This window comes from Perissodus microlepis, chromosome 17 (genome assembly GCF_051167445.1).
Source record: "Perissodus microlepis isolate ML-2025 ecotype Zambia chromosome 17, ASM5116744v1, whole genome shotgun sequence".
Classification (NCBI taxonomy): domain Eukaryota; kingdom Metazoa; phylum Chordata; class Actinopteri; order Cichliformes; family Cichlidae; genus Perissodus; species Perissodus microlepis.
The window spans coordinates 9,158,352-9,172,300 of NC_140477.1; the positions used below are offsets into that span (position 1 = coordinate 9,158,352).

At 39.6% G+C, this 13,949-nt stretch overlaps 2 protein-coding genes across 2 annotated transcripts; one reads left to right on the forward strand and one right to left on the reverse strand.

Moving 5' to 3' along the window:
* Positions 1 to 466: 466 nt before the first annotated feature.
* On the forward strand, positions 467 to 5,067 carry tmem229a (transmembrane protein 229A). Its single transcript, XM_084910547.1, has one exon. The coding sequence runs from the start codon at positions 910 to 912 to the stop codon at positions 2,170 to 2,172; it is 1,263 nt and encodes a 420-aa protein (XP_084766673.1). The 5' UTR covers positions 467 to 909; the 3' UTR covers positions 2,173 to 5,067.
* Positions 5,068 to 7,517: 2,450 nt separating this feature from the next.
* On the reverse strand, positions 7,518 to 13,219 carry LOC146369188 (hyaluronidase PH-20-like). The gene is made up of 7 exons (XM_084910546.1): positions 12,230 to 13,219; positions 11,925 to 12,091; positions 11,669 to 11,837; positions 11,338 to 11,556; positions 11,101 to 11,259; positions 10,012 to 10,101; positions 7,518 to 7,964 (listed from the first exon to the last, which is right to left on the reverse strand). Exons 1-7 carry the CDS (start codon positions 13,217 to 13,219, stop codon positions 7,518 to 7,520), a joined length of 2,241 nt encoding a protein of 746 aa, XP_084766672.1.
* Between the last annotated feature and the right edge of the window lie 730 nt (positions 13,220 to 13,949).

Consider the following 13,949-nt stretch of genomic DNA (forward strand, 5'->3'; position numbering starts at 1 on the left):
AGTTAGGGTATTGTCTGTCTTTGTTAATGTTTGTTTATAATGGAGCACTGTAACGAAAAATTATTTCCCCTAGGGATCAATAAAGTATTCTGATTCTGATTTTGATTTCTTGGCATTGTTTGTATTGTAGCCTTTAAAAAATGAGGATACTGAAACAAGTGGAAAACAAAAATAAGAAGTGGGAGGCCTAAACATAACAAATGGGGGCATCTTAAATTACAAGGAACCTTGCCTATGAGAGTTCAGGGTATGTTGAAGAATAAACGTGGTCATACCAAACGGTGACTTTAAAGCTCATTAGAATTGTACAAAATCTGTTTTTATTTTGTTCGGGGTCTTTTTATTTGTTTGTTTTTTGCCTTATAGACTGTATTTCTATGTATGTTTGTACGTGTATTAATAAATGTCTGGAATTGTTTCCTATTTTCCTTGCAAAATATTGGAAAATGTGGGTTCTTCATGACATTTTCAATGTTGCATTGTAGTGAATGTGAATGTACACCTGTACATTTTTTCACATCTCTTTTAAACAGTTTGTAAATTAAAGCAACCAATGCATTCCTTTTAAAATGTAGGCCTACTGTGACATATTTTCATAAGTGGGTACATGTCTTATTCATGTCGTAACAACAGAAAGAACACACATCGAGGACATACATCCCACCACTGGCTTCATTCTGGTCTGTAATTCAGCTGTCATTTATGTACTATGCTGAAAAATATCACTGTGCCCACAAAGGAAAGGAGAAGACTGGCGGGTAATTAACATGTATAAACAATGCAGTTTCAAAGTTGGATTTGCAAATGCCTTATCGGGAAGGAAATCCGCTAAACAAATTAGTTAAACCTCAAGTACAGCCCGCGGAAAGGGCGTCTTGATGAGAAACAGTAAGCGTAAACAGCACATTTATGGTACGTAGGACAATTAAAAGCCTGTCAAAGTCTACTCAGAAAACTGTTTCTTTTGGGGAGCACGTGAACGCAGCATTCCGTACTCTTGCAGGAGATGCTTTTAGTCGCAGCTCGCTCACTGCGCGTCTGCAGCACAACATAAAAGAAAACAATGCACAGGAAGGGGACAGCTGGAGCTCTCCACACAGAGTGATCATGGCCGGTCGGTGGCGAGACGGTGCTCGCGTGTGTTCGGGAGAGCAGGACGGTGGCCTCAAACCGGCACGAAAGCTCCGCCAGCAGCAAGAACCGGGCTCAGACACCGGGGACGCGACGGAGCCGCCGCGGGGACTGCCGCGATGGATGCGGCTTTACTTCTACGGGATGCACGGCGTGACTCTGGATGTCCTGCTGTCATCCTTACAGGGGCTTTTGCACTCACGGGACCCTAAGCTGATGGGCTTTTCCTCTCCGTATCTTTGCATCATGCATTCGCTGACCCATTTTGCGCTGGAAAAGATCTACTCACAGAAGAGGTGCTTCCGAGGTCGGCCTGTGGTGTTTCATCTTGTTTTCTACCCGTCCATCTACATCGGGCTGCAGATTCTGATCGGGAACATTAACACTTTGGCCGAGCAAGTGAGGGTGGTTTCTGGGACTCAGCTGGTAGTGCATTACATCCTGGCTCTCTACTTCTCTCAGGTGTTTCACAGAGAGCTGTCACATCTACAGTATCGCCCATCATTCTCCGCCGACCTCCAGCTGGAAGGCAGACCTCCGCACGGTCTTCCCGGCTTTGCGCGCTTCTTATTCTTCGGGATGCACGGCTTTCTGGACGAGGTCCTTTTCACCTCTCTGTTCAACCTGGTGGAGAAGTCTGACAGGACCCTCAGCGGTCACACGTCTCTGTGGTCTTTCCTGATGTACGGAAGCTGCAGCTTCGTGGTGGAGAAGCTCTACCTTTACCTGCACTTCAGCCTGGGCTGGGGGACCTGGCGACGACTCCCCATCTACATCTGCTTCATCTACACGTGGGAATTCTCGTGGGGTCTGGTCCTGAGGCAGTTTAACGCTTGCTCGTGGGATTACTCCCACTATCCTCACAACTTCATGGGACTTATCACCCTGCTCTACCTGCCCGGGTGGATCTGCTTGAGTCTCTATCAGGACGTGCTGTCCAATGTCCTGCTGAGAATCAAGTGCACCAAAGATGTGCATGATTTAAGTGAAGAGAATGGAGACGTCAATGGACAACTGGAGCCAAGCAAAAAGCAACTTTAATTCTAAGTTTGATGGTTGTAAACTAATATATAAGTGAGGAAGAAATACAACCTTCTAATTTAATAAGGGACATCTATTTATTATCAGGCAGTAAACAACAAAAATCTGAGTCTACGTTACACCTTCTAAAAATGAACATTTGTCCATATATCAAAATACTGGTAGCACTTTATAATACAGTCCACGATCAGGGGTGTAATAGACTTAAATGGAATTTACATGTAGACAAACTTGAATAAGAGGGTAATAATTCAACTTTTTTTTTACAGGAAAGCAGAAAAATGTTCTTAAGTACTGCATTTGTAATTTAAGTAGTGCACAACATCTGGGTATTTTACAGGAAATACGATAGAAATCAATCATTTTAAGTAGTGTATTATTTCCATGTATTTTAGTGAACAAAAAAAGATCCAAATTTTATTCTATAATTATGCTCTACTTTTTATATTGATATTGTGAATTGCATTGGTGTGCCTCAGAGTATAAGTGGGCGGATCGATCCAAATACTGTTAGATATAATACCGAAGCTAGTATTGGTGTTGGATTGATACTAGTGTGATAGGATTGATATTTTGTTTCTAGATTGGACTCCAAGGAAAAGTAAACACCAGCCCGATTACTCTATTGTTAAAAGATCACGTGGGCCACCTGTGTGGCCTGCAGTATTTGCAACTTTTAGTTTTTTCTTCTAAGTGGGAAAGGTACTTTTACAGGTAATATAAATGGACAATTGAATATAATCCAGAAAAAAATGCAAAAAGTACAGCATATTTACAGTACAGGATGGTGAAACTCAGAGAAAAAGAAAATACCTGGACATAATAGACTACTTAAAATTAGTAGTCTATTACTTCTTTCCTGTAAAAACTTGACCTTTTAGCTCTAATTCTAGTTTATCTACTGCTAAGTACTTATAGGTAAATAATAGGTATAATAGGTTAAGGAAGTAGTGCATTACTTAAAAGTACTTGTATTATCATTTGTGCGTTTACCACTATCATTCATGCAGTACCTAAAATTATATACAGTATAATTATTTCTTCTTCCCTGTAAAAACTTGAATTATTACCCCTAATTCTAATGAGTCTACTACTAATTATATCTAGATTAATATAATAACATTGTCATTTCAGATAAAATACATGGGCATACCAATTCTAATTCTAGAGTTATTGCTCTCTTAGCTGCGCTCTGTATTATAAAATACTATCAGATTTTTAATACGTTTCATTTTCTTCAGGCAGGTGAAGATGGGTGTGTTCAACAAGATTTTCTGTGGAGGTAATAACTTCTGGAAGTTACGAGTCGAGGTTTCGCAAGGCTGTGGACCCTCGTTACCTGTGCTTTTATTCTGCTCTGCCTGATATTTTAGGGTACAGCAAGGAATTCAAAACTTTGGACCCCAACTGTTTAAATTCAATTACTGCCGTTTTTACCCATTTAGTGGAAAATACAGTTGTAACATGAACAACTTTTACATGTCCTCATGACTTTGAAAGTGTGAAGATTCAGTTTTGTATGGATTGCAGTGACTGATTTCCCGTTCTTCACATATGGCAGATGTGTTTTGGATTTGATCGCTTACGTTATTCACCTATACATCAGCATGCTTTAAGTGTCCTATCTGCATGCTAAAATACCAGTAAAGCTTTCTTTTATTCACTAACTCACATGTGTCAACTAATATTCCAAAGTCAGTATTTTTAAGACAGAGTCATCTGTTAATTTTTCACCTTTTTATTCTACTCCTTAACATTTCAAAACAAACTGCATCCACTCAGCTTGTTAACATGATCACAGAGCAATGCATGGCAATTCTTAGAGTTGATATAAACCCAGTGGTATATGTAGCAAAGGAATCCGTAGCTAAATGATTATGAGGAGACAAGATGTTGCAGTTTCTTTTTCATGACCCAAACACTGATTTGCTCGAGTGCCTTCCTGTGCAAACTGAGTCCAAGCGACACAAAAAAAACTCAGCTTTTTATCTGCAAGTGCTACAATTGTGGGTCGAAAGGAAGTGCCTGACTGAAAATGGATTTTGGGGGCCAATGTCAATATTGATTTTTTTATTGATATACAAAATATGTGACTTAGTGATATATGGGTTAATATAATATTGATATAATATAGGCCATACCGGTTCACCAACATACTGTAGCAGCCAGTCACCTATATGTATCACCTATATCATCTATATTCTCTAGATATTAACCTCCTATGCTGCCTCATTAGAAGTAATATGCTTCAATGAACTGCAAAGAAATGATTCTGCTCTGTGACCTTTTTGAACACCATTAAAATATTAGAATCAGTCACTTTGCACTTAGAATTAGAAACACGATGATCTTCTCTGGGATTGATTGATTATTTAGGGGACAAATTATTTTTTGTCTATACAAATTTAGAAGCATACTTTGCACAGGTGCTTTATTTTATTATTTTGTTTATTAACAAATATTCATATTAATTGTTTTTTTAGTTTTAAAGCCCTGTGAAATTCTACTGATATGATTAGCACTGAGAGCTGAACTGAAACCTACTCAGCCTAATACTTTGGCTACTGATTTTTTTTTTTTTCTTGTTTAACCTGGCAGCTACACTGGTGTTCTTAAACATTTACACTCTGTCCCACATGAATAACTTTGTACAACTTACAGTTTTTTTCCATGACAGAATAACTGTATTTTAATCATACTTAACTTTCGTGTTTGGCTGTGCACTTTTTGAAGATTTAAAAAAAAATGACCAAACTACTTTTAAAAAGGTATAAAAAAAAAAAGAAAGTTTGAAAGAAATTGCACAATAATTAAAAAAAAAAAAGATATCTCTAACTTGCAATGGCATGTACTGTATGACTTAGAATTTTAAATAAAAATACAATTTTCCTGTGACGCAGCTGGTATTCCTTCATTTCTTTAACATTTGCATTATTCAGCAGAGGCGCAATTACACCATATCTATGGAAATATTTACTTCCTGTTGAAGAGTCAAGGTTAAAAGTTAAAAGCAGTCCAGGCGTAAAGTGAAAGGGTAAATCAAACCCTTATACAGAGGTTTTGCCCTGTGGAGGGTGCGGTTTCTTTTTATTTACTGACTTGGTGTTTGCATTCTGCTAAAAGGCTAGGAACAAAAAAGGTCTGCCAGACACTGGTGACTATAGGAAATACTTGTCGTTTTCCATACCACAAGCTTGAACAAATCTCAGCAGGTCCAGGCACACAAGCAACAGAATCAAGGCAATCTTGATTTTATGGCTGCAAATCATTTTCTTTCGTGCATATGATAATAGTTCCTGGCACAACCTGATAATATGTGTGTTATCTGTAATTACTGCTTTCTGGTTGAGTTAGCACTGATATAAATCAAATAAGACAGAGAAATTTGTAAAAAAAAAAAAAAAAAAAGCCTTGTAATTCATTTAAAATTTTAGTTATGTGATGCTGGGGTTTTTTGTATGGTTGTGTTCACTTTCTCACTCCCTCTCTTTCTCTCCGCGACACCATGGAGATCATTGTGACATAAGCAAATACAAACATTTAGACATCACACACACCACCCAGAGGATTCTGAGTGAATACACCAGTGACCTACAATATTTACTGTAAATCACAATGGGAGCAATATACACCAAGCCTCATTAACACGTTCAATCAGAAGTAATCTGTGACTGTTGTTTATAAAAATGAACATGCATTTTCAACATGTCTTTTGGTATCTAATACTAGGAAGTGAAACTGAACAGTTGACTTGATTATTATGGCAACTTCCTTTCCAACACCTGAATAATAAAACATTATAATATGGTCCTTAAAACGTTACTAGACCAGCAGGAAATTCCATTAATTGATATTTCTCTAATAGTCGCCACATTACATATCTGTTTATGTCCTCATTAATCCAAATGTCTAATCTGACAATCACATGGCAGCAGCTCAGTACATTCAGACAAGTAGACATGATGAAAGCGAGTTTAAACTGACTGTCAGAATGGGGAAGAAAGATGATTTAAGTGACTCTTTGAATGTAAGTTGTTTGTTGGTGCCCGTTAGCAGCAATTCTCTGGGTGAAAGTGACTTGTTGATGTCAGAGGTCAGAGGAAATGGCAAGGCTGGTTTGAGCTCATAGGAAGGCAACAATAATTCAAATAACCACTTGATACAACCAAGCCATGCAGAAAAGCATCTTGAACGGTCAACAAACTTAAAGATGGGCTACAGCAGCAGAAGACCACATTTTGTACCGTTCCTCAGCTAAGAACAGGAAATTGAGGCTACATTTTGCATGGACTCGCCAAAATTAGACAGTAGAAGGTTGGAAAAACATTACTTGTTCTGATGAGCTTCAATTTCTGCTTCAACATTTGATTGTAAGTTCAGAATCTGGCATAATCAATATAAAAGCATCCTGATCCAAGTACTTGCTGCTTTTTTGAGCCGAGAAAGACCCTTTATGACCACCCATCTTTTGATGGCTTCTTCCAGCCGGACAACATGCTATTTCGCAAAGCTCAAATCATCTCAAAATGTTTTCTTGAACATGACAGGTGCTCTGTTGGACTGAAATGGCCTTCACAGCCACCGTATTTCAATCCAACAGCACCTCTGGAATGCGATCGAATGATAAATCTACAGCAACTCTGTGATGCTATGTGTAATGCTGTCATAGAAATACAGGCAACTTTCTCTGAGGAATGTTTCCAGCACTTTCCTCATTTGTCATTAATAGACTTAAATAATCCGCTGCTTGTCAGACCTTTTCTCTCAAGCAATCAAAAGCAACTGACAACGATCTAAACTGGAATAAAGGTTAGTGCGTCTGCTGATTTATGTTTATTTTTCTCACACAAATTATATTCGCTATACACTTGCATACACAGACACATTTTTAAAAGAGCCGAGATAAATTAAATAAATTACTGAGAATTTAAAATGAAAAATGTTTTCATTCATTCAGTACTTTGTCATTGCAGAGAAAGAAATAAAAAACTGCTGCAGTTTTTCTTTTTTTCCATTTGCATATGCAGTCAAATCATATTCAAATACCAACTGGCTGTAATATTGTCAGGCACAGGTGACACATCTGTGATTTGGTGTTGTGCTTGTAGTTTATAGATTCTGTCAGTGGTTTTATTCATAGAACATGAAGTAGCCCTATGCTTACTGAGTCGTTTTTTGCTGACACAGCAAAAGGAAGCAGTATATATATATATATATATATAATATAAATTTATTCAAAAATATTAATTGAGTTAATCGTTGACTATAAGCTCATCTTCTATGCGAGTAGAAGTTTGATTCTGGGTTCTAGACCAGACTAACAATTTAGTTTGTAAACACCAAATTTAATTGTCAGCTGCATTAAAGTTCTTATTAACTTTATCTTTAGCGGTGCTGGCCTGCTCGGTGTCATCTAATCCAACTTTACTCAGAGTGTGGGAGTTCTGGTACTGCCCTCGCTTAACACTGAACATCAGGGCCTTGGCAAGCTCTTTGTATGTCCTAGGAGTGCATTTCAGTCCTTTGTAGCACTGACAGTTAAATCTCCTGCTTAAAGACTTCAGGTCTGCCAAGCTTGGACTTCCTAGAACAAAGTAGCGTTTCTGAGTATTCACAACCCTGAAACTTTCAGGGTTTAGGTGGAGGTAATGGCTGGACTTGTAGTTTTTTCTGACACAGCGGCCATTTCCTCGGCACAGGAAGTCGCTGCACAGCTGAGCAGCTGTCGTGACATTGGTGATGTAAGGGTTCAGGGTGGAGGTGAGGTAGGAGGAGAGGGCTTCACAAGAAAGCTGGAGAGGAGAAATAGAAAGAGGAATAAATAAGATCACTATAGTTTACATGCACTCATCGTGCGCATGAATGTCACGGTAAGTTCAGGCTTTTTATGACTTCTTTCAACTGTTCTTTTTCCAGAGTACAATAGATACATCCCCAGTAATATTTGGTAAAATATTCCTTAGCAAGTTGCACCTCAACCAGATCCTTTCAGTAGCGATCAACAAGCTTCTGGTATAATTCTTGCTGGTTATTTGACCCCTCTTCTTGGCATTATTGGTAGAATTTATTTAAATTAGTTGGTTTCCTGGCCCAGCTTTTAGGCAAAATAAATTCAAACTTGTGTATGCAAATTCTTGTTTTTTAACGTCACTGAACATGTATGCTGTACACTCTTTCCACCGTGGAAAAAGAACAGTTCAGAGAGACCATTAAAAGTTCAAAATTACAATGATATTCATGCCTGAGATGTGTGCATGTACCTTAAACTTCTGACCACAATTGTGTCGCCTAAAACAGAGCACAGCATCACAATAATTCAGTGACCGTGAATTGTATTAACATGTCCATGTGAAAAAAAAACCAAAAAAAACTGATCAATACCACTTGCATACCTATTCCTTAAAAACAAGACTAAAGCTAGCTTAGCTTTGCTTAGCTAGCCTTAATGATTACTAAATGACATCAGTGGGCTACGGTGGCGGTGGTGTTAGGTCAGTTTTGTTAAGACCAGACTGAAGACACTATATCGGTTGACGTTTATTGGAGTGGTTCAATAACATGGACAGATTAATTCTAATGAGGCATAGGATGTTATTGATTTTCTTACTTTATGTTGACTTAATGCAAAAATTTCACAAGGCTAGATCTGGCAAGTTTGTTTCTGCAGAGAATTAAGCTAAGCAGCTGCTAACTGTAGCAGCAGTGTCACTGTTTTATACATTCAAGAGCAAGCAAACTAGCCACCACGTTCTCACTCCCAAAGCGTAACATTTTACGCTAGGTGCCAAATCGTCAACATATTACGTTTTCGGCTACCCACCACGTTCCTAAATGACGACCTCGGAAAAATGAGGAAATATGACAACCGTATGGACTCAATCTACACATGTTCGCTCTTTTTCTTCAAATCGCTTAGAAACACGCTATTTAACATCATTAAAGTCCTGGTTAAGATCAGGAAAAAGGTTATGGTTAGGGCTAGGGATAAGGTTAGGTTTAGGGCTGGAATACAGGGCTGGAACGTCTATTACCGCGGGAGCGTCATTGCACTGGATTTCAGCCATAACCCGCCGCGTACCATAAGAACGCCGAAGGTCTCCTTTCGCGTTCCTCAGGAACGCCGGGGGACGTGACAAAAAGTCGGCATGTTACGCCTCGGGAGTGAGAACGGGCTGAACTAGCATACATATTATAAAATGTACAGTTGTTCCTGTGTGAGAGCACTGTTTTGATAGATCTGTAATGTTACAAATCTAATATTTGTGATAAGCTAAGCAGCTGGTAACTGTATCAGTGGTATTACCTTTTGATATAATCAACAGAAAACAAACTAGCATATTTACATATTAGAAAACCAGCTATTCCTGACTGAGAGTATTATTTTGATAGGTTTGTAATGTGTGGAGTAAGAAGTTCATTAGCTGCAGAACAGGCAGAATTAACAAAAAATATCTTGCAGCTATAAAAAGCCTAATGCACTGAATAGCAGACACTAAGGACATGTAATAAAGTTATTTAACAGCATGTAATATGTAATAGAAGGCAATTAAGATATGTAACTACAAGAATATTAATTACATGGTGAGGTCTCTGTCAGAGCAATTTAAACATCCAGTTAAATGTACCATCATTGCTTAATTTTGGCTTTGCTGTTGTGGATTAACTATTGTGGTTGCTAAACCAGCCGCCACAATCACTCAGCAGATATTGTCAGTTGCTGAAGAGATAAACCGCTTCCTGTATCGTCTAATTAAAGTCTTTGTCTTGTTCCATCTGACTGACATCAATACATTGTTATATCTTTCAGCAGTCCAATGGAGGCCTGTGGTGTGATGTTACCTGGTCATCATAGTCACCGCTGGCCCCCCATAGCACAGCACCAGATGCCCCCACTGCCACACTCTCCCCCAAGGTGCTGATCAGATCCCCCTGGACGCAAATAGTTAATCATCTTCACTAATTGTTCGTTACACATGTAAAAAGACTGAGCCAATATTTAAAAATGTAAGATTAGATTTGATGAATGTTGAGCTGTTTCAAAGTTAAGCAATTTTCCATTTTCAGTTTTTAAAGAGGTTTTAAAAACACATTGAATTTTACTGTTTACCGTTTACAGAGATGTCCTTAAACTTCCCTAAAAAAGATTTTACTGGTATGAAAATTACCATTACCAAATTAGTGTTCTATATAGTACTTGATTGTTAGTAAAGCAGTCCAGGTGCTAAACTGGCCTATACTTGCAATCATTGAAAGCATTTCGGACATTATGAAATTAAAAATATGGCAAATGACGCCCAAACTGTTGAGCGGCTCAGTGTTGGTGAAAAATGCTGGAGAATTTTTGCTTTCTCTGCAGTTCATATTCTCTTAAAGAGCTTAAAGAAGAGGTGATGTAAGACAGACAGAAACGTGTCCATGTCCAAACTTTCCTGAATATTTTCTCAGTTGCAACATGTGACTTATTGCTCTGCACTTTTTAAACTAAAAAGGTTTGCAAAGCATTGCATTATGGTTTTGAGTTGAGTTTTTTTGCAGCATGCTCACACAAATGAGAACAGAAGATAAGGATTACAACATCGTGTGGCGGTTACCACCTGAGAAGGATGTTGTTACACCAAAGAAATTGAACTCCCCTTAAAACTGGACCTCCTGGCTGGAAACACTCCACTCTAGGGATGGATAAAGTAACCTAAGATGTAAGATGTAATCTAGTCAAGTGTGCTTGCATTTACTCTCTAATGAGTTACTGGAAAAGATGCAATCTGTTTAAGCTGCAAAGTCATTTAATTTGTATGCTTAGTGCTTGCCATTTGCAAATGCCTCCCAAGAATATCCCAACCAGGTCAGAAAGTCATGCTGCAGACTATTACGTAATGTGCCTATGAATAAAGTGTTAAACAAATCCACATTTAAATTAGTCTTTGTTACCTGGCTGTGGAAGCGTTTGTTGTCATCAACAAAAACAGGACGCATGTAAACGAACACGGGTGCAGTAGCACTCCATCCAGGAAGGGCAGACACCCTCAAAGCCTCCTGGACGCGGTTTCTCACCATCAGAGCGGCTTTTGGATTGTCTGCTAGAGAGGTCTGAAACAGATTCAGGGAAAATTACTGCTTAAAATAATAATATTAGAAGTATGTCATCCATATAGGAGAATCACCAACCTGCAAGTAAACAGAGGGGTAAAGGGCCGTGCTTGACTCCCATAGCCAGAGCAGCTCATCATTTTGCCTCCTCACCTCCTTGGAGCACTGGCCTGTGTAGTGCTGGTCCTTCCAGCCATAATTATAGCAGTTGGGGAACAAGTAGAAGCCCCAAAGATAGTTGGGTCTCATAGCTCTGCCCAAGGCCAACATCCCTGACATAAGATTTCTTGCTGCCTCCTAAGAGGAAGGAAGCCAGGAGTGAAGGAACGATGGCATGAATAATTAATAGGTGCTCTGAGCTCTGTATTGTATATAATTTATCATTAAGCCTCAAGCAAAGCGCTCTGACCTGAAACTGCTGTTTGGCTTTTACTGTGGCCTGTTGTACTGGGAGGGAGAGATTAGCCTGCATTACATGGGCCACTGACAAAGTCTGGTAGATTCTTTTGGTTCCCCAATTTCTGTCCCATAGGGGGCGCCATTCCTCCCAGTCTATCACAGCCAGGCCTTGGTTTGTCCTGGAAGGAATGAGGAGGGTGATGGAGGTCAATATCAGCATTTAATGTGTCACTAGGGGCAAAGACAGTATACTCTGGCCTACTTACATGGATGGGATGTAGTAGTTAATATCTGCTCTGGCCTTTTCCAAGCTGGCTTTCAGGTTAGCTCTCTGAGGGATGCCGCCGTAGAATTCTTTCCTACTTTTGAGGTCTATGTGTGGATAAAGACCCAGTCGATCTGTGTAGAACAGAGACAGAAACTGCCCTGGAACCTGCAGCAGGAACAAGACCCAATAAACTTATCTCCACTACTCATAAATAAGTTGGCCTTTTAAGACAGTTTTATAACCTCCTAAAGGTTGTATAAAAACACAACAGCTGCTGATTATCCATCATCTTTTCACTCTTACCTTGGCAGGTGTGGCCACTCCTTTAAAGGCTGAGGTGTCCAGTGAGACGTTATACCTTTTACACACTAGATCAGGGATATTCCAAGTAACAATGAATGGCTGGTGTTCAAACAGCGGGCCTACGGTGTGGGGAAGATGGGCAGGTGCAAGGCGAGGGGTTGTTGCTTCCGGAGGAGATGACGTGGTGTTGTAGGGAAGGAGGGGTGATGTTTTAGAAAGGGCGGGCAGTGTTGTTTTGAAGGTTAAAGCTGCGGAAAGGGGTGACACTGGAAGAGGAGCCAGACGCTTTTTTAAAGCACTTTGAGGTGAGGTTGAGTTGGAAAGGGGAGACAGTGAGGCTGGCGGCAAAGGAGATTGAGTTTTAGAAGTTTTCGCAAGTTGAAGATGAACTTTTCCAGTAGAAAGAGGATACAAGCAGCTCTTGGTGTGAGGTGATTGAGAGTGTTTGTGTGAAAAAGGTGCTGTAGCTTTGTGGGACAAATTCAGATGTTTGCAGGGGTTAGATGGCAACCATGAAATTAGTTTTAGGGGTTGAACAGGATAGAAAAATGTGTGGCGACAATGGCCTGAATAAGGACTAGGAGAGACCTCTTTGCCAAACAGATGGATATTTTTAGAAGTTATAGGTGAGTTTGCAACATCTCTGTGGGGTGCTGGGTTGATGAGTTGAACTGATGTTTCAGAGGTAGAGGACTTGGCATTTGAGTCAGTCTTGAATGGGAGTTTTGACAAAGTTTGTGGGGTACGTGCAGGAGAAGAGAAGGTTGAGTAGGACTGTGATACGCTGGAAGATTTTTCCACTGAAAGAGTGGAAATGGTAGCAGGCAGGATTAAGATTGATTTGTTAATGTCAGCAGCAGGAAGTGCCACGGTTTTTGGCGCCGTCAGGGCTGCTAACGCTAATGTGAAGAAAGAGATGGGAAAGACTGACCGGGTACGAAAGAGAAGCAACAGCACACATCTTCTGCTGCTTTGTGCAACCGAAACCATCCTTTAACCTGCCTTAAAAACAGAACATAAACAAAAGAAACACTCATACCCCACAATATTAATATATAATCAGTATAGTGCATATTTCACTAAGATGCTCAGAGCACAGTTCTGTGCATAATGTCTACTTTTGTCTGAGTGTCTACTACACTTTCTTTAGTTACTGTACTGTATTCGTGAATATGTCAAGGCTGTTTTTAATTCTGCACATCTATCAGTGTCAGTTCTAGCATGGATCACATTTTTTCTCTAATAACTCCAGCATAGAAGTCTCCCAAATGTTAATCCAACCTGACAAACCTGGCCTGATTTTAATCCCCTTGCTTTGCTAAAAATAACCTCAAGCTGCAAAGCATGTTACTTCTATGCATGATGATTTCTGTTACATATATAAATAGACTAGTAATCACAAAATACAAGCTCAAGACTGACTTAGACTATGTAAAGAAAAGAAGCACAGTACCTGGACATGCCTTTATCCAAATGTCCCAGCTTTGCATGTGTCTCACAGAGTGAGAACGTCCTTACAAGAAGGGCACCGATGTTATGAAGGTGGAAGAGACAAACAGAAGTATGAAGGAGGCGGTGTAACATGATGAGTATCACTGTGTACTGGGATAGACTCAGGAAAGACAAGAAAATGTGTTGATCGCCCAGTGCCAAGTTTGACCTGGAGCAGAAAGGGGGAACACCTGGGTGTGAGGTTATGGAGCGTGCCATGTTTCATAGT

Excerpts from the sequence above, each read along its gene's own strand:
- tmem229a (XM_084910547.1), top strand. The coding sequence starts at position 910 with ATGGTACGTAGGACAATTAAAAGCCTGTCAAAGTCTACTCAGAAAACT.
- LOC146369188 (XM_084910546.1), bottom strand. The coding sequence starts at position 13,219 with ATGGTTTCGGTTGCACAAAGCAGCAGAAGATGTGTGCTGTTGCTTCTC. Across the intron at positions 11,838-11,924 it reads AACTACTACATCCCATCCAT|GACAAACCAAGGCCTGGCTG; the intron begins GTAAGTAGGCCA and ends CATTCCTTCCAG. Across the intron at positions 11,260-11,337 it reads ACCCCTCTGTTTACTTGCAG|ACCTCTCTAGCAGACAATCC; the intron begins GTTGGTGATTCT and ends AATCTGTTTCAG.